Source organism: Charadrius vociferus, unplaced genomic scaffold (assembly GCF_000708025.1).
Source record: "Charadrius vociferus isolate BGI_N301 unplaced genomic scaffold, ASM70802v2 scaffold1339, whole genome shotgun sequence".
NCBI lineage: Eukaryota > Metazoa > Chordata > Aves > Charadriiformes > Charadriidae > Charadrius > Charadrius vociferus.
The window spans coordinates 276155-298865 of NW_009650216.1; the positions used below are offsets into that span (position 1 = coordinate 276155).

The 22711-nt window shown below is 44.9% G+C and overlaps 1 protein-coding gene across 1 annotated transcript in view; it reads right to left on the reverse strand.

The window, feature by feature from the left end:
• Positions 1 to 22711, reverse strand: part of ANTXR1 (anthrax toxin receptor 1) — a gene marked incomplete at its 3' end in the record, with an annotated part of 107201 nt that overhangs the window by 10503 nt on the left and 73987 nt on the right. Inside the window, exons 15-17 of the mRNA XM_009892974.1 lie at positions 18433 to 18528; positions 17765 to 17932; positions 10223 to 10303 (exon numbers count right to left, since the gene is read on the reverse strand). Coding sequence (XP_009891276.1) covers positions 10223 to 10303; positions 17765 to 17932; positions 18433 to 18528 — 345 coding nt within the window. The remainder of the gene's footprint in view (positions 1 to 10222; positions 10304 to 17764; positions 17933 to 18432; positions 18529 to 22711) is intronic.

Consider the following 22711-nt stretch of genomic DNA (forward strand, 5'->3'; position numbering starts at 1 on the left):
CCCCCACGCGCAGCGGCTCCTGCCCAGCCGTGCACCACCGTGTCTCTCTATGGCTCTTACATGGTTGGAATTTGTACGCGTATTAACAAAAGCAGACCAGGAATCAGGGCTCTGCAGTCATTAGGACTTACACACGTGTGACGCCAGGGATAGCGGTTGTGCTTCAACCTGTCTGTTGTGTGACACACCGATACGGTGTGAGCCACTCTACCAAGTGTCTCACTCCTAGATCCGCTGCGCCTTTGTCTTCACAATATCCATCCTAAATCTTCAATCTGACCCTGTTTGCTCTTTTTGCACTTGGTGCAGGATAGTTGCCCAGGGTCCCACAGGCACCCCACGCTTTCACATCCAGGATGGGGATCTGACGAGGGAAAGCCAAGGACTGAATTAAGCTGTAAGTTATTCCTGTCAGTGCCTTGGACTACAGGTAAAGCATCTGCTGTCAGTGCTTTTGTTTCTGGGTGGTTTTGCATGCCGAACAAGTCCCTGAGGGCCCTCTGATTGCTGACGTAAGACCTAGGGTTCCCCTCACCAGTTCTCAGTGCAGATGGACCCAGACACAGTCCAAATTTTTCAGCTGGGGCTGCTGCTTATTTTCAGGAATTTATTGCCATCCCACAGGAAACAATGACCTCGCTTTCCCATAAGGAAAAGGAGAGTAAGTCCAGCCTGCTGCTGGAAGCTGCGCGAGGGAAACACATCCCAAATGCATTATCAACATTCCCTCAGCAACAAACGTGCATGGGAGAGATGGGTTTTCTAGACATCTGTCACACGGTGCAGAGAGAACCGCATCAAAATCCTATTCTTTCTGTTAAAGCAGTTTCACTTCCTAGGTTTTTACTGATTTCTAAGAACCTAAACACCTACTGAACATCTTTGCATTTTTTTTCTGTGAGAATTTACATACCTCGATGCTTTTCTGCACCCGGTCTCCTGGGTTCTGCAATTCTACCCCCAGAGTGGAGCATTCTTATCATTGCACTGCTCCAGTAAGGGTCTTACCCCAATAGTTGTTTCATTCACCCCACAGCTGCAGAACTACTCACTCCACGCAGAGGAAAATTTGAACTGGGCTGTTCCATTGGCTTGTTTTGCCTTCTGCTCTTTAAAACAAACTAGGAACCCCTTTTGTTTCTCAGCTCGTTATACCGAAGGCTGCCCCTTCCATGAGCCGCACGCAGGAATATCCTCTGAGCAGAGAGCCGGCTCAGTCCCTCACTGCTCTGCAAATCTCAAGTCAACACTTAAGTAGGCTCATTTCTTGCCTCAATTCAAATCACACTTTACAGTAATGCTCAGCACTTGTGATAGTTTCAGTGCTGTACTAAAATCTGGACAAATGCTGTTTTGTACAGTTTCTCTGAGGAGCAAAATGCAGTTGTGTGTTTTGGGCTCGGGAGGGTGAGCAGGGAAGAGGAACCGGAGTGGAAACACAAGCACCTGCCTTTGTATCAAGAGGGCAGGCGGCACTGAGCTAGATGGAGAAACCCACATCACCATCTAAGTGCTTGCACATCTGTCCTTTGGCAAACAAAAATATTTTCTGCAAGTTTTGTACAGTTAGACACACCTGATGGTCTAATTCCCTGTTCCACTAGTCCAGAAGAGTATTGCCCAGACCCAGCAAGAATTTTGCACTCACCCTCTCCTATGGCCCGATCTCCACAGGCAGTGCCTCCTCCAGGCTCTAACACACGTGCACACACGCACACATATATTCCCTTTGGCTGGAACTCTGCACTGCTCCTTCTTTGGAAGCTGCATGGGAGATGTGCTAAGGGAGAATGAACTAGCAAGAAAAGTTGTTCTTTGTGGTTAAAGGAAGATTTGAATTACATCAACAGATTATTCCAGCTGGTGCTGCAGATCCCTGTTTAGCATTCCGACAAATTAGTACTGCCACATGGCCTCAGCGTTTCTCGCTGTATCTGTCTGTACTTGCCCTTGCCCCTTGCCTCAAACAAGGCTGAGATTCTGGTTTTATTTTACACCTGTACAGCACTTGGCACAACGGGTCTGATTAAACCCATGCCTGGAGCATATGAATACACCACTAAAACGAACAAGGAGCGAGGCCCCAGGCTATGTGGCAGCACTGTCCCTCTCTCTTTAGTTTAGATTTAATTTCCTTCAGTTTCAGCAGTGTGGGGAGTGAGAGACAAGTAGTTATTTCCCAGATAGGTCTTTGCAAGTACACAGCTTTGTCTCCAAGACAGGGGAAGTCATGGAAAGGAGACTTTGTTTTCTGAAATTTTGAATTTGCCAGAAATAGAGACACGTTTCTCAAACGGCACAGCAGCCAATGCTAATCTCCTCTGTGAAACACTCAATTATGTGCAGCAGATTAAAGGTTTTTCTGGTTTTTCAAAGCATAAGAACAGACAGAGAAGGAGGAAATGTCACTGTTACGTGGTAATGATTCAGGTGGCTTTTTTCCTCCTCTGCATTTTTTAGAGACGACGATGACTGCCCACTCAGCCAGCAGCGCTCAGGGGGGCTGTCCCATGAACTGAGAATCACGGTCTGCTGAAACAGGTAAACTCCTGCCACAGGTGCCAAAGATGGGGTGTGGACAGACTTGGCAAAGCTCATTCCCAGTTCCCAACGAGTTTCTTCTTGTAACACTTCAGCTTGCAAAAGAAAAATTACCTCTGGCACACCATGTAAGAAACACTGCTGGACTTCTCCTTTAAACTATGTGAGCATCATGCAGGTCTAAAATGTACAGACCAGAGCCTCCAAACCCCAAATCTCTGTACTATCAGCATCACGTTGTAAGCACGTGAACCCACAGGCCACTGTGCAAACCCACACGCATACCTGCAGATACAGTTGCTAATCCTTTAAATTTATTACTGAGTTCCAGCCGTTTTCACTAATGCGTTGGGAAAGAAAATGTTTTAGCCTCATTAGAGGACAGGAAAAGCCTCTGAGAAATGAAGGACGATTAAGTGGCTTGGTCAAGGTCACTCTGTGTGTCAGCGGCAGAGACTGGAGCAACTCTAGTCTTCAACTCCAGTCTAGTGCCCAAATCTCAGATGTCCCTGCTGCCATTTGAGAATAGCCCACAAACCTCCAGCTCAGTTGGACATCTTAGATCTAGAATTGTAACAGCAGGTTGCAAATTAAAAGAGGTATCCACCTCTAGGCTTCAGACTTTCAGACCGGCATTGGCTGGGGTCGGACAGCTCTCCGCCGTCCCTGCTGCGCAGCCGGGAAGAGGTATGTCCCTGCTCAGCAGCGCTGCAGCGTGTGCTCCAGTGACTCTCCAGAAACGCAGTGGGACTCCACAGGCAGGAGCAAGTCCTTGCTTTGCAGAATTGGGCCCTTCACAAAAACCAGTCATTTGGGATGAACGGCTGATATAATCCAGAGTGGTCACCTGAAGTCCTTAGGCTGCACAAAACACTCCCAGTGAAGCCCGAAATCAAGTTATTTTGAGGTTTTGGCATTTTGTTGTAATATGAAAACATTAGTGTGATCATAGGGCAGAGGGAGTTTTGTAACCTTTTGTTGAAAAACAGTGCTTTTCTGTAGTGAAGATTCATGCAATTCAGCTGTAAATTTGTCTTATTTCATACTCTGTCTGTTCTGTTTATGTTAAGATCAGGTTTTTTATGTCAGCACGTGAACACACACACACATTCTTCCTTTCATAGTAAAAAGAACAATTGCGATTACTTTAATGGAGACGTTTTCTTGTATTTTGTAGCCTCATCCTCTCCTCTAACTAACCACAATTTGTACCAGAACCGTATCACTGAGATCTAACAAGATATAGGCATATATGATTTCCCCACTAAGCTTGCAAAACTGTTCTGAAAAAGCTCCTCTCCCTTCATCTTCGTTAAATTAGGCAGGATAGCTCTCTACACATAATTACACATGGTTTTGTTGTACTTTTTCTCCATATTTATACCCACCTATATTTACCTATACCAACACAAAATGAAAATGCAATTAACACAATGCAATAAAAAATTAAAATATAATTTGCTCCCAGATTGAGCTGTTCCTGGCCAAGTCTGAGCTTGAAACACATTTTAATAATCTCTTCAAATTCCTGACAGAACAATGTTTAGCAAGGAAATGCAACTGACACTCCAAAGAGACACTAATTATTTGGATCCTGTGCTTAGTGACAATTTGCACAAATAAGCATTCCCTTACTCCATTATAAAAGTGATAAAGTTCACTAAAATATATGTATTTTTTTACATCACCCCTATCTGATGATGTTTCAAATGTAAAAATAACCTCATTAATGCTGACAAGAATGCAAACCTAGTCTCCAGAAAATGTGAGAAGACCACAGGAATCCCATGTGACTCTGACTTCCTTGTCTTATTGGAAACATCTGTGGCCGTTGGTAAACTCAGACCACTTCCAGGTTTGACTCCAAAAAAAAAAAAGAAAAAAGAATTTCACAACCTTTTTGTGCATCTCGGCCCCCGAGTGCACTTCGAAACAGGTCCTGAACATCCCTCTCTTTTCCTTTTCCTTTGGGATAAACCATGCGTTTTTAAGAGCCTTCACAGACTAAAATTTGCTTCACGGTTTGTTCTTGCAGATGCAGACAGGCCTGTGGCAAGTTGGTGCAAATACACCACCACGCTGTTCAGGACCTGTTGCTGGTGTCCAAAGCCACAGCTTCCGTGCAGCCACAGTGTTCGAAGCCAGGTAAGACTCTGGCTCAGGCTGCTGCCACACCACGGGCAGGCATCCTTTCTGGCCGTTCTCCTTGAAGAGGTCCCAGCTCTCTGTTGTCCCGAAACACCTAACCCTGTGTCCAGCACTTACTGGTCAGTTATTTCTATCACTGTAGCTTCTGCAGTGAACAAACAGTCCTAGTACCGGGCATCCGACCTCGGTTAAGGGGGTCAGGACGCAAACAGCCAAGAGGCAAAGGGAAGGGATTGTCTGAGGCCACACAGAGGAGGAGGACTGGAATCTAAGCTGCAGTCCCCACATTATCCACTGCAATGTATATAAATTGCAAACTTATTAGTCACTACCCTTGAACCAATGTCTTGTTATACACTCATGCGAACTTCAGGGCAGGGGACGTCTTTCTTGAGAATTTGTATGGTACCTAGGAGCTGCGTGGGCTACAGCAGATAAACAACTATTAGTCAACACAGTGAAGCTGGATCCGCGGTGCATTCTACGCAAGCAATCTTTTTGAACAGCTCAGCTAATGTGCTGGCAGTGGATAAAGTAACTGATCATAGCAAGGGATTGCTTATATATGAAAATGATGTAACCCTGGGATTAAGTCCAATGCCTTTTCAGGCTCCAAAGCAGAGATGCCTCTTGGTTATTTTTCATCCGGCTTTACTTTTTTATGTTGACCAGTGGGTGAATTAAGGTGCCCATTTGAGAACACCAAGAGTCTGAAATCTGCTGCTTGCTTTTATTCAGGAAAGAGAAGGAAGGAGGTACAAATTGCTTTCAAAACAGCTCCTCCTCGTAGCTTTTAGGAATATCACATGGTCAAAGGCTCCTGTCTGCAAATTTCGGGCTCCTCTTTACTAGCCATAAATTTTGCCTGCAAAAGTTCGAATATTTATCTAGCCTGAGAATGCACCCTGTGGTAGGTTTTTAACCTGGTGGCTCCGTTTGAGGCTGCTGGTTACCATAGGATGCTTTGCTAATCACTAATCATGTTCTCTCATTCCCCGGGCACGTCCATGCTGTAAAGACTGCTGCAGCTGGCAGTTTGTATGGGGCTGGCAGCGTGGGCACACTAGTTTGCTGCTAAGTAACTCTGAAGGGTTTATTCAGCCTGTGTCGTGAAGTCTACGCTGAGCGGCTCTGCGGTATGATTGAAAATGAGCTAGTTAGTCTGAGACTCCTCTGGGTGACTGCCAGGTAGACGAAGCCGAGCAGCCAGCCCAGCCCGCACTGCCTCGCGTTCCTGCAGAGGACCTGGGAGAGGAGCGGTGGGTGGCCTGGTCCCCCACAGCACAGGAGTTAGCACGCACCACAGCGCCCTGTGAAAGGACGGCATCGGGATGAAGTTAAGCAGTCAGGACAAAGCCGGAGAGCTGAAGCTGCCCTGCCTTGTGCAGCAGCACCTCAAAGCCCTGCATCCGCCTGCCGGAAGCTTCCCACCTCCTGCGACCGGCAAGGCTGGGCTCACACCAGTGCAGCAGGGCTGAAGCTTCAAACCGGCTGTGTCTCCGCTTTAAAACCACCCAACTGCCTTGGAGTTGTCAATACCAGCTCTGATGAGCCCCCTTTGCTGACAAGCTGGGTAGAGCACTCCTTCACCTGCTGTTCAGCAGAACAGGATGGAATCTAAATTTGCCAGCGGACAGCTATGTCAGCCCACAGACTTGCCACCACTCACCCATGCTGAAGATTTTGCAACCTGGTAAGGACCAAGCCTGTCCTTGCTGTGCCCCTGGTCCATGCTGCCTGGGCCAAAGGAGCTGTTTGGAATCACATGGAGAGGCCGTAGGAGTTTATAGCTGAGCTCACCACTGCCAAAACAACTCTGACAGCTCTACGCTGCTGGCTAATCTTTAGCACTGGGAAACCCAACACCAGAAAGACATGGCTGGGAGAGCATCTAGGTGTCTGTGTGTGAATGTGCAGGGCTGCCATGGTGTGGCTGTCCTCCGCAGTGCTGTCCTTCAGCAGCTCCTGCATTAGGAACATCTAACCCTGTGGATACAGCCAGTTGGCCTCAGTCTGCATGTCAGGTCAAGGAGGTGACGTGCCGTATCTCAGAGCACCAGGTCAAAAGACACCTTCCTCACACTAGCTGTCAGCCATCGGACAGACCATATGCTTGGTGGCATTCCTAGCATGTGACCAGGTGTATAAATGCGCCTGCTAAGTGACCCAGTGCACAGGCCGTGCATCCATCACAAAAGTGGTCCTGTCTCTGGACGGCAAAGCGTTAACATGCCATTGCTGCGAGTGTTGTTGCAACCTGGAGAGATGCCAAGAACTATGTCCCAGGTTGGATGAAGGAAATGATAAACAGGTTATTAAACTTACAGTATCAAACATCCACTTCAGAGGAAGGGCTGTGTTTATAAGTACTCCTGAGGCCCTCTCATTGTGATACTGGTGAAAAGGCTCCAAGCTCATGGCAGGGGTTGGATCCAAGCTCACCAAAACCAGCCCTGACTTCCCGGGCGGGGGATTCTGGGCACACAGTTGTTTGCAGGGGTAGAAATTTCCCATCATTTCAGTGCAACACATCTGATCCTTTTCTTTTGCAACATTGTTGTAAGGATGCAAGTTTCATTTTGAAAAAGATTTTCTGTGAAATTGCTCCTTTTCCTTCATATTTTTTCTTGCAAGGAAATCAGACTGTTCACACTGACTCAGGACTATCCGCACTGAAGGCACTGACAGCTGCAGTCAACACTGGCAGATGTTTCCCGCAGCCGTCCCCATCAATTCAGCACTGACCTTCCCACTGGATTTCCAATCCCACCAACACAGTAATGTGTTTTATGAGATAATATTTGATGTTTGCTGACCTGGGAGAAGCAACTAGCCGCCTTAAAGTAGCCTGAATCGTGCAGCCTTTGTATCCTAAGGACATGCATTTACATTTCTCTTAGAAGAACACTGGCGCAGAGAAGAATAGAGGGAGATTGGCAGGGATCAACCAGGGCTCAGAGTCTCCTTATTTTGTGAGGTGCAAATTTTGCGACTATTTCTGCAACCTTTGGCTTTTCTTTTTGACTAATTTGTCTCCCAAGGCACAGTTGCGGACTGTGGTAGTTCAGTTAACAGCAATATTGCCTCATTCCTTCCCAGTCCCTTGCACAGAAACCTCTAAATGTTTACAACATCCTACTGCCCAGCAAGGTAAAATCCCTTTCTACATCTACAAAGGAGAAAGCGAGGTATGACAGTCTAAAACCAGCAGCCAAATCACGGGGAATATTTACAGCAAGATGGGAGATGACTTGGAAATCTTAAAGCTGAGCCCAGTGCTTGAAAGCTAGATTCTTCTCCTGACTTAAAATCTGAAGTAGGGAAACAACCCCCACATTTTTGCTGAATAGGGGAGGGGAAAACCCTGCCTAATTCTGCCATTTCAGCTGTGTAAACTAATGAATGTCATTTTAGTGTTTTAGAGCGGGTTCTCATATGGGTTTTGCCTGTACTGTTGGCAATGACATCACCTGGTAGTTATGTCAGTACTGTAAAGGAATAAACATAAACTTCTCACTTAAGTCTGAAAGCGATTAAAAACATGAAGAGGGTCACACTTGGTTAGTCAAAGAAGACAAACACTCAGGCTCATAGTTTTGTTTACACGAAGGAAAACAAATGTTCTAAGAGCAGCCTACCCGCACAGAAAATCGGAGAAGCACTTCATATCTACACAGGAGAGTGCCCAAACATTTGCAGCCCTCCAGGAGTCAGCTGGAGAGAAACAGGTATTTCAGCAGCTATAAGCCTGGCTGCATTTTCAGCCAGCTCCTCTTTCACACTAAATTATACTTGCACTCAAGTCAGAGATCCTTTATAGCACAGCAGAATCATAAAGAGCTTAGTTTACTTCAAGGCTGGATCATCTAACACCTATATGGGCTATGTCTGCTATTGCTTATGCTGACAGAACACAGAACTGCACGTCTAAGAGATACATCACTGGAAAGGGATGGAGCCTGCTGGCAGTTGCACTAATATACATTGCTGCTAACTGGATCGGCTTCGGTTAAACTGCTCTGGATTTGCCTGAGCATAAATGGAAGCAGCATCTTCCATGTAAATAATCTTAGCTCACCAAGTCAAAAAAATTATTCATAGAATAGGCATTCTTCAAACCCCGATTTCTGTGGGAAAACTGCCAGGCATTAGCAGTCTGTACGTTTTGACCTTTTCTCCCAGAAATCAGTATCACGCTCAGTGAGGATATTTTAGCAAGTCTTCCCCCTGAAGGAATAAAATATTAAACGTTTTTATTCACAAAAGTTCATTGGTCCTGCATTTAATGGAAAACCTTACAGGGAGCCAAATGTTACAGAACTATGATTCTCCACCAAAAAATTACATTGTTCTTTCACGTGCAGTTGAGTTTCTTGAAGCCTTCACAATGCTACACAGTTACTTACGCTTTCGGCCAAATATATTCCTGAAGCAACTCCAATCTCCTTTGTTGATTTATATCAGAGGCGTGTAAAGCAACTGCATAAGACATTAATATAACGGACATTGTTCACTATGAGGTGAATACGGACAGGGGTTCAGAGATACTGAATCTCCACCCTTGAAATGGGAGCAGCCCTGGGCAACTGGGTGTCACCATCTAAATTTCAAGGAATTAGGGGATGTCTTACGGCTACCACAGGGATTCCAGTTCACCCACGTTGTGTACCTCGAACACACACTGAGTTTGCAAAGCTGAGGTGCAGCTCTCGCTCTCCCTTCCCAGCTGGGTGTCCCTGCCTGTCTGCCGGGCGCTCAGGGCTGAACGCAACACACGAGTGTGTGCTGGCCACTGCAGGGCTCTGCTACACACCTCTAAGAGATAGTTCAGGATAGCTGTCCTGAAATTACTTAGGAAGCACCCAGACATTTAATTCCACTGAAAAGGAGCAAGCAGATTAGTACCTGGGACATGAGAGGTAGCTCTATAGTATCCTGCTGTCATAGACAGTATGATTCCTGTAAGGTGACATCAATCCATTCTCTTCAAGGGCTTCTGTTTCCACCCATAAGCACACATCAGTGTACAGAAATTTGCATGAACCCAGTTTTTACTAGAAATATGTGGGAACACTTCCTCCCTCTCACACAACAGTCCAAACCTCATCCTGCAGTCTTTGCTTTGTACCCATGAAGTTTACATTATGTAGCAAAATATATGTATTTATGTATGTTCAGAGTTTTATTCCAGAATGTGAGATTTTAATGAATGAAAAAATGCAGAAATATTCCTTACTGTTCATTGGAATTACTTATGTAATTAATTGAAAGCAGCTATATTATCTAAGAGCAAGACTGTACTGGGCTCTTCGATGGGTGTTTCTGTCACTACACCTGGACAGTTTTCATACTGGAAACTATCTCAGTCAAACTACATGAACTGCAGTTGCAAATAAAGCTGACAGAAAGAAAAATTCAGTCACATCTAAGCGGTCATGAGTGTCTGCCTTCAGTCCCACGTGTAAAGGCAGTCAGAAACTTCAGAGGGTTTTTATTTTTCCCTAGCTGTAAAACATGTTTTGAGGCATGGTACCTTGTCTCCTGGCTGTGGGCGCATCACAGATACACGGTCATAACCCTTCCGTAGCAAGACCCAGAGAGCATCCAATTTCCCCTGCAAACAAAAGAAACACAGTGTTATCTTCTGTGCAAGAACAAGTGCGCTGTGCGAAGTGCAGTGCGGGGATAATGCAGCTTAGACCTACACATTTTTTACTCAACCATTTGCTGTGCTTGTACAAGATGCTGGAGAGCAATGTTTTCTCTCACTGAAACTCAGTCCAAACTTGCTGCAAGTACAAAGGACGAGGCTTTCAGATGAACAGCAAGCAGATAGATCACAGAATCGTTATGGCTGGAAAAGACCTTCAAGATCATCAAGTCCAACCGTTATCTAACTCTACAGGGTCCACTTCTAAACCATGTCCCTGAGCACCATATCTAGACGGCTTTTAAATACATCCAAGGATGGCGATTCGACGACTTCCCTGGGCAGCCTGGTCCCGTCAGATATCTGATGGTCAACAGTATCCGTGTGTCTCGCCTTTACGTACTCTTCTGAAAATCTCCAATGGTAATAGGTGACTTAGATACCTCCCAGGCTGAGACACTCTAACACCTACTCAGCTCCTGACACCGTTGCTAGAAAAATGCTAAATCAATGCAGAAAGTGATCAGGTGAATTTATACGATGCATTTCCTAACCATTCTGCTGCCTCCTCTGGCTGGCGGTGTGGCTTGCCTCTAGCTCTAGGTGACCACTGTGACACATTAGAAATAATTTTGATTTATGTGTTAAAACAATCTGCTGGGGAGAACTGACTGAAAAACTGTCTCTCCACACAGGCAGGACAGCTGAGCCGCAGGTAGGTGCTGTGTAACAGCCCACTTAATCTTTCATGTCAGCTATGTGCTGGCACGAGAGCATCAGGTTACTGGGGCTCACACAAGCTCCCCAGTCCCACCCAATGTGTCAGTTAATATTTGCATCTTTTCCAGGCAATAACACACACCTTTCAAGTCCTCTGTTCCTATGAGCTCAGTGCCAGCTGCCCTGCAGATGCCACCCTCATCCCACTGCACTGGTTTTGACAAGCGGTTCACCTCATTGTGTGGTCTCATACCCAAACGCACACGTGTGCACATGCACAGACCCAGACATGTTTTTCTCAAAACCCAATGTGTTGAAATCTCTTGTTGACAGACAGTTTGGTTGAGATGTGGGTTGGACCCTCCCTGCCATTCCTGCAATGCTGCTCTGCAATGCAGACAAAGCGTTCAGGCCTGATTGAAATGCAGCAGCGACACAAAATGCCAAGCGTGCGGTTATTTTCCAAACGAGATGAATGAGGCCAGAAGGAGCAGCACAGGACTCTGCAATGTAGAAATATCCACCAAATCACCTCCTCCAAAACATACATCTGCTGCTGAAGGATTCTCTGCTATATTCTAATAAGCCAGGGTTTCGCTTTCAAAATGGACTCAGCTTCTGGGAGACCTGTAGAAGGGTTTACACGAGTGCAGCATGTTGGCTGGCTCAGTAGAAGACTACAGATGTATTACAAGCTGAAGATAATTTATCAAACTCTCTTCATATTAACTTCATTTGACCCTTGGTCTCTTAAGTGCACAATGCCCGGAGATTTGTAAAAATTTGAGAGGGTTAACAACAGAGAGTATTTGTTAAGCTTTCCATTAGTACTGTTCCAGATGGTACAAATGTTATCATATAAAGAGCAGGCACCATGCGTGAAACCCCTACCAGGAATATTCAGTAAACTTCATTGTATCTGCAGAGACGGAGAAAAGCTACTGGGAGAACACACGAAGTTGTTCCTTGGTATGAAACTATTTACTGTGGTTGAGAAGATCAAACCCAAAGACCGAGCTACCCCTGACTGGACTCAGAAACTCATGGATGATCGATACCTGCTTCCTGAAAACAAAGACTACAAAAATGCTGTGATAGCAGAATTGCCTTTTATTACTACCACAGGACAAAATAAAGCAAATGGAAAGGTAAGCTGAATATCGCAGCGGCGGTGGGAAAAGAGCAAGTAGCTTAATTGGCAGTAGGGAAGCTTGCTTTCCTGAGAGCCGGCTGATAGTGCACATCAGTGTCTGTGAAGGTGAGACCTTCCTGACAGCCAGGGTATTCGTAAGGTCCTCCTGCGACACTGGTTCTCTGGTATCTAATTAAAGCCTCAATGCACTCAGCGTGTACTCTTCCTTTCACTGGGACACAGAGTCTTTCTCTTCCCTTTTCAAGAAACCGTTAGGCCCTAATCCTCTCTGAGGCCTGTATTCCTCAACCAGTGTGTTGAGCCAATAGTTCAAAGCTTCTTTGGGAGTTGGAGGGATACATGGGTGGAGACAGACAGACACACAGAATGACTCCATAGCTCTTGTTTCCATAGGATGCTGGGGAAAAGACTTCCTAAGGCGAGAGCCAGGAAAGTCCGTTATTCTCGAAGGAAGAAGCAAGAAATTCCTCTGTCAGACACTTCCGCATTTGGACAGCACAACCTCTGAGACCTAAGGGAAGCCATCACTGTCTATCCCAATCCATCTTTCCCCCTACATCAGAGCTGGCTGAAGCTCTTGATCTCCTGTCCCCTCTGACAACTTAAGAAATAAGTACCTTTTTCTTCCATTTTTCCTTTAGGAAAATTACAACTTTCCATGGAACAAAAAGTCCTTTTTATTCTGCAGTCCTAATTTCCAAATGCCTATGAAGATTTCTTGGGAAAAGCCAAGCGCTCCATCTTTGGGAGTCCGAATGGCGCTTCAGGGTCTGCCTGAGACATCTGGCTGGAAGAGAGGGAGAGTGGATCATGGAAAGGTTGATGTTGCTTGAAGAAATTAAAATGGCAATGCATTCCTTGCAAATATGAACACTTCTGTGCTCTCCAGTGGATGGGCTGTATCTCTGTGTTTGGGAACTCCTTTGCAGTTGAAGCACAAAGTTGCTTGGAGGAAAAAGAAAAAGATCTGGAGGCAAATAAAGCTCTAAGTCCTACTAGATATGGAGTCCAGAAAGAAGAAACAATCAGAGCAGACGACAAATGAAGGAGGGCATAGTTTCAGCCATTGCTTTAATGTGAATGCATTCTCTTCCTGAATTAATGGTTAATTCAGCACTGTAGCAACCCTGGTCTAGTGAATGACCGGATACCAGGTCTCAGGAGGACTCTAGGTATCTGGTGGAGTCAGTTAGAGGCAGTTTTGTAAGCTGCCTATAAACCCAGGCTGCCCCTGGGCCCCATCGAGCAAGGAGGCTGTGCCATGTCAGCTTTGTAAGTAGAGACAGGAGAGACAAAGGCTAGAAAATGTGCCAGGGTCACATGGCTTAGTAAATGCTCAAGTAGCCTCCACTGAGGATTCACCTGAGGTTTCTTTTTGAGAGTACAGTTGTCGCTTCAACCTCAGCCTTGAGGCACGTCTTGCATGCAAGGTTTTGTGGATGAACAGTGAGTTCAGCCTTGTCTTGTGGTCCTTTCTGCATTGTTTTGTAGAGATTGATAGTCGTCCTTACAAAGTCAAACAAGTATTATAAACGCTCTGAGGAGGAGGAAGAAAGAAAAGGTAGCTAGGTAGATGGGTAGATAAAAGCAGAGGTAGAAATAGAGGTAGGAGAAAAGCTGCTAACCACACCAGAGCATACAGAGCTTCACAGCTGGCTGTAGCAAGGGAGCATGTCCTGAACCAAATTAAAACAAAAGGCACAGTCCTTTGATGATCCTTCACTTGCATCCGCATTTTGTGCTGCATTTCCCTGTGTCAGATGAACTGAGCCTTTGGCAAGTTTCTTAAGATGTTTTCAGACTTGTGATTCTCCTTGGATTATTTGCACTGACCTTTCAAACTGTTGAAACGATATTTTAAAAGCAGGATAATCCAGTTGGCATCATGCAAAGAAGTAACAGCAGCAAATACGAATAATAACAACAATCTGTTAAGTGTCAGTAACCACAGTTGGTAGCAAATAAATCCCTGGAGCATTTCAAAAAGCAATCTATCCACTCTCAGCTGTCTACGTACCTTATAGATGCTACTCTGGGAGGACTAACAAAGAGGGGGAAGAAAGACTCCACCAGATAAACTGGTAAAAGGCAGAACACGAAGTAAAGGCTGACACTTGTGCTGCACGGAGAAAGGGAAACCTGTTGGCCAGCAAGATGACTAGCCCTAAAATGTGAATTTCCTGGCTCTTTGTCAGATTCAAGCTACCTTGATTCACTGTTCCTGAGATTTAATTCTTTGCCCTCCTCCAATACCAATGATTTTTTTTTCTAAGTTGCCTGTTACATGCATATTTATCTACCTTCCAAAGAGGTGTTTCAACCAGCCCAGTGGAGTAGGTGGAAATTTAACATCTGCTTTAACCAAAGGAGCCGAGTGCACTTGGAGCACAGGGATAAGGGAAAATTTAAGCTGAGTATCAGGAGACATTTCCTATGGGTGAGGTCTGGTAGTCTGTGAAATATCCCCCTGCAAGAAGTGGTGGAAGCCTCGATGTTATTTTAAAAACCAGACTGGAAAAAGCAGTGAAGGATAGATTCATGTTAGCAGTCCTGCTTTGGCTGAGAGTATAGACCCAATGACCTAATAGGCTATCCCTCCTCGCCTCCCTCTGCCTGTCATGACTCTGTGACAGCTTCCCTACATAAAACAATGCAAATTCATCTTCATATGCTCACATCTTCAGGACAAGAGCTTCTGCCAAGCGTGCTGATGAATTTTGCCAATTTTGCTAATTCCTTACTGCACAGGGAGAGTAATAGCAGGAGCCCTGCTTCATAGGAATGATCCCCTCTGTTTTTGATGAGTGCTCACGATTGTACGTGAGGAAAGTGTTGGATACAGTTGTCCCATCTGCATACACGGTCTTTTTGGGTGCGGTTCAAGAAGGGGTGTGGTGGCAATTAATAATTATGTAAATCCTTGTCCACAGACAGATTCAGGCTGCTAAATACTATCCAGACGTGAAACACCCCAAAGTTATGGGAGTATTTGGATATGGGGTCTTGGATCGGAACTGTCTTTATACTGTATACAATTTGAATGGTAGGTAAGACAGATATTTCTAAAGGAATTAAGAATATATATCACCCAGAGATGCTCCTAATATTGTAGTCCCTCTGAATTCTTGCTGTTATGAAGCAAAAGCCGTTCCTAGTCAGAGTCAGAACTGAACTTGAACCCTACGTACATTGAATCTTTTCTCCAAGCCTCTTTTGAACTTTGGAGAATTTCTGGCTGGGACACAGATCTGCAACAAATTTGACTCCTCTGTTCAGAACTGATTTCCTACCATGCCGAATAAAATCTGAAAATAAACTGAAAGTCTCCTGAGGCTGTAATTCAACAGTGTGAACTGGTGAAGGAAGAGCCGAAAAACTCCACAGTATCTTCTATGGGAAAGGACCCAGCTCTCAACTAATGATCTCAGGTAGTTGTACCCACATGGATTCTGGCTGCCTGAGCAGGTATTCAGGGCTCTTTGTGCTAAAATCAGTGATTCCGTCTGCTCCTTAGTGGTTAGAGTACAGCTGGGAACCCTTCTGACTGCAGCACGCAAAAAGCAACTGAGCTGCGTCTCTCAGCTGGATGAGGTCACTTCCATAAGCACACAGTAGGAGTGAAAAATCTCCCAGATGGGACAAGTGTGTCTTACAAATGCTTTGCACTGATGCAAAATGGCAATGCAATGCGTTTATGAACAAAGGAGCAGCTATATGGGATGGCACTTACTGCATTCCTCACTCTGAACTGAAAACAGTTGACTCTAACCTGTCCCACTGTGGGAATGAATAACCTTCATGAACACATGTTGAAGTCATTATAACACAATTGCAAATGACTTGTTGGTAGGCTGTGTTTATTAGATGATAATCTTTAAGGGGGAGAAGAGAGAGGGCATTGGACCAAATTTTCAAAGAGGCTTACATTTCCGTATTCTCCGGAAACCACTCTTACTCCCTTGTGCGTCCTTGCCGTTCCCATCACTGGATTTGAACCAGCTTCAAGATCAATGACTGAGGAAAGCCAAAACACATGACTTACCCAAATTCCTACAGGCACTGCTTGGAGCTGGTCAGTAACAAGATACAAGGTAGGGAAACCTGGGTGCACTGTAGTGTAATATATCTGCATTGCACTAACTTGGCTAACAGAATATGTCTGACTAGATTGACTGCTACTGAAGAGGAAGAAAACAGGAGAATAAACCCGCTAATTTCCAGCAGTGACTCACTTCCCCATTCCTCAGCATAAAGTTTAAGGTGAGCTCTATACAACAAAAGGTTTACTACATATGCTACGTACACCCTCTTTGCAGACTACTTGCAGATAAATTGCCTGTAGAGAGTTTCTAAGACCCTAATGAACATCTCCACTCTTCAAAATGAGATCCAAGCTCCAGTGGTGGAAGGTTTGCACTTGGATACGAACTGGGCATTTTCAGTCTTTTCTGAGACTGATAACTACAGTGCTGACAAATACAGATAACTGACGAATAGCCCCAGACTGAAGAGACAAGAAGGGTATTAGCATTTCCCAGAAGAGTTACACTGCGAAATAGAAATGCGGGATTTTTTTTTTTCTTTTCATTAGAGTAGTTCCACAGCAGTTAGCTGTCCTCTTTTCCTGAGGACAGCTTAATTGGTCCTGAATGCAAAAGATTAGCTTTCTGACATTGGAGTGCCCTTATACCACCCCCTGGATGATGCAACTAGTATCTGTTTTGTGTGGTTTGTTTCTTTTAATCCACGAGAAGCATTCACATATGCAATGAAGAGTTTTGCTTGCGTGAAGTATTCAGTTGCTTGCTTGTTTCCGTTTTGTACGCTGCCAACCGTTTGTATTAGTGAAGACAAACTGAAGAACAGCTGCCTGCCCTTGGGACAGATGGCAGAGAAAAAGACTCTTCCCAGTTCCTGTGGGCGACTGTTGCGCAGCTTTGCATTGCATGCCACCCGATATCAGTGTGAATTTGACCTTCCCCAGGCTGAGGGACTCTTATTCAGCCAAACACTTCTTGCAGGGCATCCCCTCCTCGTGAGGCCAGCATGCCGACCCCTGCCTGCTGGCAGACATCCATCTGCTGCACTGCAATCCTTGATCTGCCGAGGACAACTCTCCATGCTGACATTTAGCAGCAATTTTCTTCTTATTTTCTCCCCTCTTTCTAAGGAAAGCGGATGCTATTTATTCCCTACGTCTCAGGGAATACGCAGCGTGGACTAAAGGGCCTGCCCTTGGAAGTGCAGTCAAGCCTGTAAGCACTTTACAGAAGCTAGCTACACCACTGGAAAGGATCAGGATCCTACTCTGGTCTAAGAAAGCAATGCAATCCCAAAACCTGATCACCCTGGTGGGAAATTCCCATTGCCCCACGTGGCTGCTTTGTGCAGCACCTCCCTAGGCAGGGGGACTCCCTCACACACAGCTACTCTAGCAGCATCTTGAGATCTCAGGTTTGTGGACAGTTCTACATCTTAGCCTTGGATGTGAAAACACTTAATCCAGATCTCCTGGAAACATCCTATGCACTACAACGCTGGACTGGACTTACCTTGATTGGAGAGTACCACTTCCGAGGAGAGGAAGGCCTGCGCATGTTGTTCGCAAGGTTCCTGGGTTCAGGGAACTCGTATTCCTGTTCTGGCATCTTGACTCTGGCATTCTTGGCTTTCTCTAACTTAGCACCTTCTTCTGTGGAGCCCTTTTCTCCCCAGCGCACCTGAAAAGATGGCATCAGGGCATATTACAATAGTAGCTGCTGTGGAGAGTTACATCCCTGCCGCAGTAACTAGACCCTGGTCCAGATTTTCCTAGTGTCCAAATCCAAGGTGAAAAGCAAGCCACAGGTTGTGAAACTTGTTTCTAGACTAGAGCCCAAACTTTAAACTTCTCCTTTGAGATTTTTGAGGAACGTGAGAGTGGGGAAGGTTTTCAGAAAAACTAAAAATATTTCCTTGTAATTTGTATGGCAACACTGCCCCTGTATCCCAGGCATGGACCAGGGTCTTACTGTGCTAGAAGAAAAAGTTGGTCTCAAAATTCAGGAATCTGTTTGGCTTTCAAATATTCCTATATAAAAATAATCTGGTCTCAGATGTACAAAAAAGCTCACAGAAGTTTGTGCTATCTCCTGAGTTTCTTTTTGGGTAAATTGCAGGGGCATATCGCAGCTTAGTTCACAAATAAGATATTGTGATACACGAACTGGTATCTAATTACCTCCATTCGTTTGATACCACCAACTCCTCGTCCACCGTAATAAGAGGCATCTACTGTTGGCCATTTCTTCTTTGGAAGGCCATCATCATCTTCCTCCTACAAAACAGAAGGAAGGGGTTGTGCTGTTAGGAAGCATGACTAGAGATGAAAAGGAATAAACAGTCACAGGCTATGTGGTCCTTTGAGCCTGCTAGAGCCAGTGCAATCAAGGTTCTGGTCTCTCACTGGTTATTTTCCAGAGAATGTACACTCATGAAAAGAAAATGTTTCATGATATAAACACCACCACCACTTGAAAGGTACAGTCCAGCTCCAGCAGAAACGTGATTTTTGCCTTTTTTTTTTAAGGAGACTCTGCCTTTAATCATCATTAAATTCAGGGAAGTAAATTGTTTCCAAGTCGCAAAATCATTGAAGCAACCACCAAAATGGCACTCAGCATCGCTCAAGAGCTTGAGTCTTTTGGCTGCCAGTCTGGTTGGTATGCTAGCCACGAGCGACGATAACAGGGACTTAGCTCTTTGCCATCCCTTTGCTGTGATTTGGGTGAGAACAGCTGCTGCTCTGAGGAGTGTTCCCTGACTCACGGCTCCCCATGCTGGAGGAACCCCCCGGGGCCCAGATAAATCATTGTATTGCACTTCAGGTTTGACAGGATCGGGGGAAAAAAGCAAGAAAGCAAGCAAGTCAAATGGACTCCTGAGTGAAGGCAAATTAGGAGTACACTCGGAAACAACCCCAATGTGAATGCCCAACACGGAGGTTTTTTGAGATGAGCTGGCCAAGTGAAATAGGATGGAAAAGTTACAAGAATGGAATTAGCTCTTATAATGAACTTCTGCCTGTGCTGGGGAGGCTGCCCATGGAAGTCCATGTGGCTTCCATGATTTTCATGGGTTTATGCCAGCAGAAGGTCAGGCCCTGTGTGAAAAATGAGACTTAAACTCTGTATGGATTTGATGTGTTCTACCCTCACATACGGCAGGCAGAAACCTATGGTACATCACCATACACAAAGCTAAACATGTTCAGGGCCCCGGTCTTCATGATGACACTCAGATACAGCCAAATTAACAAACTAAGAAAATCTCCTTAAGTTTATTTAAAATGAGTGTAGCTAAAGTTCTAGTGAGTGTATTCAATACATTCCATATTCTTTGTTGCACTATATAACAACTCCATATACAGTCTGACCTATATACTGCCTTTCCTTTTAATTTCTGCAGTTCAGGCTGTGAACTGGCAAAGCAGAAAAGCAGAGTTCATCAAAAACGTGAAGTATTTCCTGTGAAAAATGTGGAGAGAAATGAAAAAAGGTCCCTCTCTTTTTGCTTTCTTTAATTTTTCACAGAGATTTGGCAAAACTCCAAAACTTTGGAGCTTTCCAAAACTGGAAAAGCCAAAAATACTTTGAAATTGAACTCCGCAGTAGGAAAACTGAAAAACTGGGGGACAAAATCCAAGACAAACTATGCTTTTCATGTCAAACAAAAGCATTTCTATTTTTCAAAACACACATAAATTCGGCTGTGAAATTTGTCCTGATCTAAAAGAAGAGTGAACAATTGAGTGGTAAATACAAGGTTCCTCTCCTTCACAGCTGACCTCTTTCTCTCGCTCTGGTTAGAGCGGCTGAGGCTCTTTGCTGCAACCTAAGAACTTAATATCTCTGCATGAAGTTTTCCATGAGGACTTTTTTTTTTTTTTTTTTTCAAAAATTGGAATCAAAGCCATCTAAATATTTTCCTTCAGCAATTCTCTTTCTTTCTCTTCAGTTTAGCACAGACTGGACTTCTCACAACAGGAAATACCAAGGTTTAGGAAATCTTCCCCACAAGCCCTTAAAAGCCCTGCAAGTCACTTCAGTCTAAGATAGGAGTGTTTCTGCCAGAACAACAGAAACAGCACACGCACAAAAAGACAACAGTGGACACTTGAAAAACAAAGGAGTCACAAGCTTTCTGCAGGATGAGTCTGTTTACATGTTTTGAAGGGCACGGGAGGTTTTGCAATACAAGCGGAAAAAAAAAACCCAAACCCCACCAGTGATGTCCTACACACTTGGCAAATATGCTCACACCACACGTGAGTAGCTGAGGGAAAGCAACTGGAAACTTGGGGGTCAGGGGAGGGAGACAGCAGGAAAACGAGAAGGAAGAAGCATACAATGCCTACGTCCAGCATCCCAGCTCACTGCCCCATTCACAAGATCTGAGCAAACAAAAGAGGGCTGAATTCTCACATCCTGGCTCAGTTTTGCCCATATTTTGCTACACTTAGCTACACTGGGGTTTTTGCCTGAGGAAGAACTGCATAAGGAACTGCAGCTCTGACCCAGCAGCAGCATAAAAAACAGCCCCGGAAAATTCAAGTGCATTTAAGGATGCTGGAAATTGACTGTACAGAACTTGGCATCTTTCCACCCCCAAAATCTGCTTTAGATGGAGCTAGAGTTTCTCTTAAAAAATAAGAAGCAGGACAGAGCTACATTTCACAGTCAGAGATCCAGATTCATAACTGCTGGATTTCAGAAAACAAAGATCTGTGTTTATCTCAGAGTCTATGCCAGGCTCTGGATACTTTGACCCTGACCTGAGGGAACCTCAACTGTGGGTAACACAAGGATAACTGAGGCTCTGCTAGGGGCATTGGAACCACTCAGGGTGAGAATTCAAACTAAATTTTGCCAGATATAAAAAAATTTGGACAACCGACCCCTCTCCCCGCCCTTATAATTATTTTCACAGTTATCTCTGCAATGCCTGAATCTTGTCAGAATTTAGCATTTCGAGAGAGCTCTGCCTGCACAGAGCACTGTAAGACATGGGACAATCATTCCTTTGAGTAAGAGATGTTATCATCTAATTTACAGATGAGGAAACATGGTGAATACACAGTCCTCAAGGCTTCTGGCTCCTTACCGCCTCCTTTTTCTCCCAACAACAGACTCATTTCCAAATTGCATGGCCACCTCTCAGATGTGGAGGCATCATTACACTTCAGGGACACCTTGCTCAGTTCTCAAGAAACATCTCCTCCCTGCTGTCAGGTTTTGCTCGTTCTGTTATACTCTGCCAGGCGTCTAAACCGCAACTGCATAAACTATTCCTGATCTTAATCGTCCCAACACTTTGTTTTTTTCTCATACCTTTGCAGGCTTGGGCCAGTGACAGGCAAACTATCATCAGAGAGCTCTCACAGGTCACAAAAGCATCTAAGAGAAGATGTTCTACTGGTGCTCTACTGTGGAGCAGGTTGAAGAAAGAGCTCAACTCTCATGAGGCACCAAAAAATTCAGAAATAAGCTTATCCTTGAGACACAAATGCTTAGAAAACCAGACTTTGTTGGTGTTACTGACTGCAGAAACTCCTAGCTTATCTATGGTAAAGGTTCTTAAAGATCCTGCCTGAAGCTACATCCTCCAAGTGCCAAGCGCTGCATGCACACAGTTAAGAGAACCCCTGTTTTGACGAACAAAGGATGTTGAGTTATTCCCACTCTATAGCTCAAACACTAAGCTACGGGAAGATCGAGTAAGGTCTTATAAGGTTATGGGAATTAACACTAACGCTCCCATTGCAACTGTGATGCGACTAAACCCAACTTTCACAGCCTCTACACTAACTGGATTTGCTGTGCTGGGCCTGCATAGATATGTCACATGAAATTTGGCTATAAAACCCCACATCTTCATGGTGTAATACCTACTCTTCATCTGGGGCCAATAACATCCCAAATCTTTTTATTCTAAATGCTTGTCTCTTGAAAGGTTCCTTTTCTCCTCTTCCCATATTTCTGCAACTCACTGTAAAAGGGGAGTAAAGGGGAAGGAAAAGACCTGACATACCACCGTGTCCTGGCTTTATTTCAGGAAAAACAGAATACGTTTCCTGCCTTGGTGTCTACAAAAAATTCCTGTCAGATCCTTTCTCTGGAGCTTATTTTGCTATCTCCCCAAGCAAGGTTTTTCAGGAAGACGGGAAAACAACTTGGAAAAGATTAATAAACAGCAATAAGTGAGGGTGCAAGCAGCTCCTCAGGCAGACGAATCCCTGCTAGTCATTCTCCGGCCTCCTGAATGTTTCGTTGTGGGAGGAAGAGAGGAGGAAGATCAACCTGATTCAAGCTGAACAGGTGGTTTCATCTGTCAGCTTAACAATAGCTGGCATGCAGTGAATTAAATTCCTCCTTTTCATGCTGGCCTCCCATGACAGTGATAACCACCTTCAGCATCTCATGACTGTGCTGCTGAATGGTCCTTTCTCTCCAGGACTTTCT